General features: G+C 64.4%; 1 protein-coding gene across 1 annotated transcript; it reads left to right on the forward strand.

Annotated features, from left to right (window-relative positions):
* Nucleotides 1–527: 527 nt before the first annotated feature.
* On the forward strand, nt 528–7,408 carry TFAP4 (transcription factor AP-4). The gene is made up of 7 exons (XM_058850064.1): nt 528–768; nt 4,149–4,314; nt 4,751–4,849; nt 5,326–5,496; nt 5,703–5,840; nt 6,791–6,949; nt 7,053–7,408. The coding sequence occupies exons 1-7, from the start codon at nt 680–682 to the stop codon at nt 7,245–7,247; spliced, it is 1,017 nt and encodes a 338-aa protein (XP_058706047.1). The 5' UTR covers nt 528–679; the 3' UTR covers nt 7,248–7,408.
* Nucleotides 7,409–8,114: the final 706 nt, after the last annotated feature.

Genomic DNA, 8,114 nt, shown 5'->3' on the forward strand with positions numbered 1-8,114 from the left:
CAGGATAGAATTATGTAGGGTGGAATGGACACAGGTAAGGATGGGGTAGGATGGGATGGAGCTAGGGCAGGATAGAATGAGGTGGCACGGGATGGGCACAGGTCAGGATGGGATGGGATAGGGTTTGGTAGGATAGGATAGGATAGGGTGGGATAAGGTAGGGTTTGGTGGGATAGGATAGGATGGGATGAGGATAGGATGTGATGGGTATGGAGTGACATGGGGACAGCTCAGGATAGTATGAGGTAGGATGGGTTGGGGACAGGGCAGGACGGGACAGAGTGGGATAGGATAGAGTAGCATATGATAGAGTAGAATAGGATGGAGCCAGGTCAGGACGCGACGCGGTGTGACGGGCCGGTGCCAGCACGGGTCGGTACCGTCCCGGCCGCTCCAGTCGCCCCCCGCCCCGCCGCGTCCCGCCGCCGTGTCCCGGTGCCGCTCCGGCCGCGCTGCGGCCCCTCCCGCCGCCTTTGTTTACGCGGGGCCGGTGCGGGGCGGGGGCGGCGCCGGGCGGGCGGGGGCGGGCGGGGGAGCGGCGGCGGCGGCGGGCGGGAGCCGCGCTCGCTCCAGCTGTTTCCCGCCTTGGGCCGCGGGCAGAGGCCGGAGCCGGGCCGGGAGGGGCTGAACCGGGCCGGGACGAGCCGGGCTGGGCTGAACCGGGCCCCCCGCCCCCGTTATGGAGTACTTCATGGTGCCGGCCCCCAAGGTGCCGGCCCTGCAGCACTTCAGGAAATCCGAGAAGGAGGTCATCGGCGGGCTCTGCAGGTGGGGGGGCGCCGGGAGATCCCGGCCTCGGGGGTCTCGGGGGGACTGGGGGGGGATGGCGGGGAAGGGGGGAGCGGAGAACGGGGGGAGCGGCGCGGCCGCCGCGGCCCCACCGCCCGCACGTGGTCCCGGCCGCGCACATGGGACCGGCGGCCGCGCGTGGCCCGGGCGGGGAGCGCCGCGCCCCCACCCCCGCCCGGGCCCGAGGTGCGGCGGGGCCCGCTCGGGGCGGGGGGCGCGGGGCGCGGGGGTCCGGGGGGCGCGGGGGTGTGTGTTTACCGCCGGGCCTGGCCGTGACTCTGCAGCCGCCCGGAGGAGGCGGGTCGCGGCCGGGGCTGCCGGGACATGTAGTGCGGGAGCGGCGGCACAAAGCCCGCGGACACGCGGGGAGCCCCGGCGGGCGGGGGCGCGGCCGGGGACGGGCGCGGGGCTCGGCGGGGGCCGGCGGGCAGGGGGAGGGGGGCGCGGGCCCCGGGACCACGCGGGGCGGCCCCGAGCCCCCCCCCCAACCTCCCCGGGCCTTGAGCTCCCGCCCCCGGGAGCGCTGAGCCCCCGCGGGCCCGGCTCCGCCGTGGGGCGGGTGAACCGCCGGGGGCTGGGGGGCAGCCCCGGGCCCCACGGCACGTGTTGGGGGCCCGGCCCCTCGGGGTGCTGCCCCTGCCCCACGGCGTGGGGGGCTCCGTCCCGGCGATCCCGGGGAGAGGCCACAGCCGAGCCCCCCCGGAGGTGCAGCGGTGGGGCGGCGACCCCCAGGGCCGGGGGGCGGCTGCCCTGGGTCCCTCGCGTTGGTCGCTGCGGACCCGTGGGTTGGGGGGTGACTGCATGGGCGGGGGGATGCGGCCCCGCACTGAGCCCCGGGGAGCAGCCTTCCCACTGCCCCGAGCTCTGGGACACCCTGCCTGGAGCTCAGGGCTGTGGGTGACCCCTGCGTGGAGTTCGGGGCGCTGGGGGCTGCCCTGCTTGTGACCTCAGGGAGCTCAGGGACACCCTGCGGGCAAGCTCGGGGTGCTGGGGGACAGCCTGCCTGTGAACTGGGGCTGCTGGGGACACTGGGCCATACCCTGCTTGTACACGCAGGTATACCCTGACCCTGTAAGCTTAGAAGTGCCCTTCATAGAGATACCCTGCCTGTGAACTTGGGAATTCCCTGCCTGCAAGTTGGGGAACACCCTACCTGTGACCTCAAGGAGCTCAGGGACACCCTGCCCACATGGCCGTGCCTCCCTTGCCTACCAGCACAAGATGTGATCAGTGTTGGACACGAGTGGACAGCGGGGCATCTGCCATGGGCCTTGTGCCTGGCTCCAACACCCACATGGGTTTGTTTCCCTCGAGGTCCAGGGGAGAGAAATGTCCTCCCCAACGTGGGAAGGACCAAATTCTGCTTGCTTGACACAAACCCCACAGCACCAGCACCAGGCTGGAGACACCCCAGGAGCTCCAGTGGGTGCCACCTGCTCCCCCTGCCTCTGTGCTGCCCCATCCCTGGCCATGCTGGGTGTCTGAATCCATGGGGATTTGCCCTTTCTGTATTTTGCTGTCACTTCTCAGGTCTCTTCCCAGGAAGAGCAGCTGGGGCAGGTTGCAGGAGGTCTGCCGGTGAGGAAGCAGGCTCTTCCTCCTTCCCCAGTATTTAAGAAATCACTTCCGTGCTGCCCAGTCCTGGGCCTCTGCATCCCATTCCCCTTAAGTGTCTGGTGGTCCACATCCTGGAGCAGTACTCCAGCCACCTCCTTACCCCAAGAGGGACCATGTCTCCAGGACCTGCAGGGTTTGGTGTGTTTTGGGGACAAGTTTGGGGCTGGTTTCAGCAGGAGCAGGGAGGTGGGTGACAGCCACCACCAGATGGGAGCCCTGTGCCACGATCCTACTGCAAGCAACTCTTGGTCCATGCGGCAGAGGCTGCTCCCAGGGAGAGGGGCAGAGCCCTGGGCACCCATCCCAGCTCCTCACCCCCAGGACTGCACAGTGGGTGCTTGGCACCCAGCGTCAGCCTGTGCTGGGACACTGCCCCAGAGGGTGGGGACAAACGTATTCCTGGCCACCGTGGGCTGAGCTGGGGTCCTTCCTCATCCCCTTGGGATGCACTGGTATCCTCTCCTATACCTCTAGGATGAGCTGGGATCCTTCCCTATCCCTCTAGGGTTGTCTCGGATCCTTCCCTATTTGCTTGGGATGGGCTGTGATTCTTCTCTGTCATTCTGGGCACAGCTGGGATCCTTCCCTGTGCCCTTGGACAGAGCTGGAATCCATCCCCTTCTTAGGCTGTGCAAGGATCCTTTCCCATCCCTGTGTTGAGCTGGGTCCTTCCCCAGTCCCTGTGTATGTTGGATGAGTTGTGTTCCACAGTTGCAGGAGGCAATGATGAGTGGTCTGAGAGTCTCTGGTCACTGCCTGGGCACATGGTGGTGCTGCACGTATCCTTTAGATCCCTGCGCTCCCAAACCTCCGTGGTTCCTCCATGGCCTCACCAGGAGGGCAGTGAGGGCACGATGCTGGGCTTTGCTTCCCAGCCTGGCTTTGGCAACACTCTGGGTGGAATGTTCCCATCTCCCCATCCCGGAGCTGCCGGGCACCTGGACGGGCGGCTGGAGCCTGCCTTATCTGGCCCCGCGCCGGCGGCCCGGCTCCCGTGTTTAGTCTTTGGTGCCTCGCAGCATCCCCGGCGCCAGCGGGTGCTGGGTGCCTGCGCTCTGGGGAGAGTTGGCATGGTGTGATCCCAAACCTCTGCCCTGCTGGAGGGAAGAAGTGGGGTGTGGGTGAAGCCAGACCCCACGGCAGCGAGCTTTGCTCAGATCTGGTGCTCTGGACTGGAACTCTTGCTCTCCACGCCGGTGTCATTGCCGGCTCCAGGAGGCATTTCCCAGCCCATCTGCAGGGCAAGGGCGTGGGGGGCGAGGAGGCAGAGGCAGGAAGCAGGCAGGAGCTGTGGCTTGGGGTGGGACGGGGGCTTCTCCGCTGGGAGCTGTCATCTGGAAGCCATCAGCGGGGCGGGAGGGAGGGAGCCGCCTTCCCGGGGCCACACACGCCGGCCGGCCCCGCGGGGACACAGCCGGCCAGCCCACAGCCTCCCTCGCCCAGCTGGGGGTCCCCGGCTCCCCTCGCCCAGGCTTGGCACTGGGCAGTGTGTCTGAGCCCTGTGGAAGCAGGGGGCTGCAGCAGGGCCGCTGTTTGGCCAATGCATCCCCCAAAGCTTTGGACACAGGGCTGGAGAAACCCGCCCACCTGCTTCCGCGATTCCCAGCACCGCAGCCATCGTCCCCTCTGCGTTACCCATCCCTTCGGTGGCTTGGACCCATCGTTGCAAAGCAAGGGGGGATGCAATGAGCTGGCAGCAGGGGTGCAGCCCCCTCCTCCCTAACCCTGGGTCTCTCTCACAGCTTGGCCAACATCCCGTTGACTCCGGAGACCCAGCGGGACCAGGAGCGGCGGATACGCAGGGAAATCGCCAACAGCAACGAGAGACGGCGGATGCAGAGCATCAATGCTGGCTTCCAGTCCCTGAAAACCCTCATCCCACACACGGATGGGGAGAAGCTCAGCAAGGTGAGCAGGATGCACACGCTGGTTCTGCATGTGGAAGGCTGAACGTGGAGTTGGGGGTATTCGGGTGTAAATTCAGTGACAGATCTCTCTCCTGGGGAGGTTTTCCAGCAGGAGTGGGTGTGCATCCCTAGCCTGGTCCTGGAGTGGGCTGGGAGCGTGTGACAGCCCCCAGTGCCCCAGGAGCAGGGTGACACATTCCTGGGTGGGGGGGGGGCCCCACTGCAGAGGGGAGTGGGGTGAGGAGGCAACTGGTCAGGTTCCCAAGGGGGGTGAATTGGAGGGTTTCACCGTGCTGGAAATCCCAGGAGGAACCTGGGGTGAAGCAGACTCCAGGAGGAGACTCCAGGGCTGTGCTGCCTGCAGAGCTCATCAGGAGGAGGGCTGGGGGGACACCGGGGTCTCCTGCCTCAGCATGCCCCTCCTGGCTCCCCCACAGGCAGCCATCCTCCAGCAGACAGCCGAGTACATCTTCTCCCTGGAGCAGGAAAAGACTCGGCTACTGCAGCAGAACACCCAGCTCAAGCGGTTCATCCAGGTACTGCCCCAGGGATGGGACAGGAGGGGATGGGACAATCCTGGCTGGCCAGGGCAGGGGTGTCATTGCAATTCCTTGGGCTCAGGGTGGGACCCTCTACTGTGCTCAGCTGGAGAGTGGAGATGGCATCTCTTACCTGGCAGGGGGAGAAGGGTTGGGGTCCCATTTTCCATTATTTCCACCCGTTTGGGGTGTCTGGGATGGCACCCCAAATGGCAATTCTGGTGCTGGAGTGCCCTGGTTGAGCTGCCCTGGGTGTCACAGTGTGAGAATCAGGTTGGCCAAAGGCTGTGGGGATGAGGACCAGGATGGGGGACGCAGGGAGGAGCCCATCTGTCCCCAAGCACCAAACACAACCCCAGGGAGACCCTTTCCTGCATGGAGCTGTGGTGGGGAGTGGCATCACGCAGGGGTCTGGATGGCAGGGAGAGCACCCGTGCTAGCCCCCTTTCCCTGACACCACATTCCCATGGCAGGAATTCAGTGGCTCCTCCCCAAAACGGCGACGGGCAGAGGACAAAGACGAGGGGATCGGCTCACCAGACATCTGGGAAGATGAGAAGGCCGAGGATCTGCGTCGGGAGATGATTGAGCTCCGGCAGCAGCTGGACAAGGAGCGCTCGGTCCGCATGATGCTGGAGGAGCAGGTGAGGCCAGGTGCCCTCTTGCAGCCTCTGCCATATCCCCATTGAGCCCCAGGGACACCAGCAATGCTGTGGGGTCGCTGAACACCTGCTTTGGAGACCAATTCTCCATGCTCATCTGGGGCTTCCTGGCTCCCACTGAGGGGACAGCTGCGGTTCAGTGAGGCCATGCCAGACTCCCACTGATGCCGGGGTTCCCTGGCCCACAGGTTCGCTCCCTGGAGGCCCACATGTACCCCGAGAAGCTGAAGGTGATTGCTCAGCAGGTGCAGCTCCAGCAGCAGCAGGAGCAGGTGAGGTTGCTGCACCAGGAGAAGCTCGAGCGCGAGCAGCAGATCCGAACCCAGGTGAGCGCACCCCAAACACCCCCGGGGTACTGAGGCACAGCGGGGCTGGTTTGGTCCCAGGAAAGCTCTTGCCCTTGGTGATTTGGGAAAGGGGTGGCCCTAAGTCCCTCACAGTGCTTGGGGCTGTGCTTGTGGGAACCCTGTGTTTCAGGGAGGGACCCGTGGTGGCTTCCAGTAGCGCTGTTCCCTGGCACAGAGGGGTTTGTACAGGGAGGGTCGCTTGCTGCCAGAGAGGGTTTCATCTCAGGGGCTTCACCTTTCTCTGTGTGACTCCCACTGAATTTCAGGGATCCCCAAACCACTCCCAGCAGGCTGGAAAAAGGGAGTGTCAAGCTGGCAGGCAGTGGGGATGGGAACCTTCAGCCTCTCCCCCGAGACTGCTGGATTTGCCAGTGGTGCAGGGAGGAGGTGAGCACTGTGCCAGCACCGGTCCCTGTGCACTGCTGCCCTCGAGCCCAGCCCGGGGCCTCAGCACTCTGGGAGCTTCAAAGGGAGGAACAGCAGCTTCTTCCCCTCTCCTTGGGCTTCAGCAGAGCCCTGTCCCTGCAGGGTCCCTGCCAGCCACCTCCTGGGGAAGTTCAGCCTATTTTTAGGTGAACTCTCCGTAGCCTTCTCCTAGGGCGGATCTTCCCATCCGCTGCTCAAACGAGGATCTCCGAGGGGTGTGGGGAATTCCTGGCCACACAGGGGCTGGCACTTGCCTCTCCTGGCTTCAAAGCCCAAATCATTGCCCTTTGGGATACGGGGAATCTTTCATGTTCCGCTCTGCAAAGCTGAGGTGGCAGCAGCTTTCAGCCAGCATCCTCCTGCATCCACTGGGCTGGAGAACTGGAGCAGCCGAGTGATGCTTCAGCTTTTATGGAGCTTGGGCTCTGTGAACAAGCGGAATGTTCTCCCCACGCCGCTGTGCTTAGGTCCCTGCTCACTGGGGGTTTCCCTTCTGTCCCCAGCTCCTGCCATCACATGCTCCCCCAGCGCCCACCCACCACCCCACCGTGATCGTTCCAGCGCCGCCTCCCTCCCATCATGTCACCGTGGTCACCATGGGCCCATCCTCGGTCATCAACACGGTCTCCACGTCGCGGCAAAACCTGGACACCATCGTTCAGGTAAGCTGGGGAGCAGCTGGGGGCTCGGGGGGGTCCCTAACCCCCATGGTGGCTCAGAGGGGACCCCGGAGATGTCCTGACAGCCGGTGTGTGCCCTGGGCAGGCGATCCAGCACATCGAGGGGACACAGGAGAAGCAGCTGCAGGAAGAGGAGCAGAGACGCGCCGTTATCGTAACGCCGGCGCGCGCCTGCCCCGAGCCCTCCGCCTCCGACACCGCCTCTGACACCGAGGGCAACGACAGTGACTCCATGGACCAGAGCAAAGAGGAGCCCTCGGGGGACGGGGAGCTGCCCTGACACCCCCTGGCCAGCAGCCGGGGAGGGGAGCCGGGGCAGGGGGGGGAAACGTCAGAGAATATGCTGAAATTTTTAAAAAATACAACGCGATTTGGGTCTCTTTTATGACCTTTTTCCAATACTGTAAAGCAGAGCGTTAGAGGCAGGCAAAGGTCACCCTTCAGCTCCCAGGGGGGTGGGGGCTTGGGGGTGGCCACCGTGGGGCATGGGGGCTCGGGGCATGGTGGGGGGCATTGGGGATGGGGGTCACAGCCCCCCACCCTGGTTTATCACCCCCTACCCACCAACCCACAGGGAATCCTGCCGAGCTGGCAGCAGCCCCGCTGTTCCTGATGGTGTTCCCTTGGGACAGGGCCTTTGGTTGGGATCTTAATTTGGTTTTTTCCTTCTCTTGTGTTTTTTTTTCCTTTTAATTAAATGTTCGTTTTTAAGCAGGGGGGAGATGCCAAGTGACATGGCAGCAGAGGCAGGACAGGGATCCCTGACTTTGTGGTACCACCATGGCTCCTGCACCCCATGTGGGTCAGGGAAAACCCCCTTGGAGAGTAAAATAATCCTGGGATGATGCCATTGGAGCACGGTGGGAGGGCTGGCATATGCCATCCCTCCCTGGCATTTCCAACACCCACCTCCTTGGCACAGGGATGGCAGGCTGGGGGCTGATTTTTACACCCCACCCCTGTCCCCGTGCCCATTCCTGTCCCCCCCACCCCGTTCCTATCCCTCCTTTAAGCACTTAACCTGGTTTGTGGGGTCTGTCAGCTCCGAAGAGCTTTTCTATTTCGTGATTGTGTCGCTTGGGTCTGTTGTGGCGGGTGGGGGGGTCCCCATTTAGTGCGTCCCCCCCTCGCCCTGCTGCCCCCCACC

Source organism: Poecile atricapillus, chromosome 14 (genome assembly GCF_030490865.1).
Source record: "Poecile atricapillus isolate bPoeAtr1 chromosome 14, bPoeAtr1.hap1, whole genome shotgun sequence".
NCBI lineage: Eukaryota > Metazoa > Chordata > Aves > Passeriformes > Paridae > Poecile > Poecile atricapillus.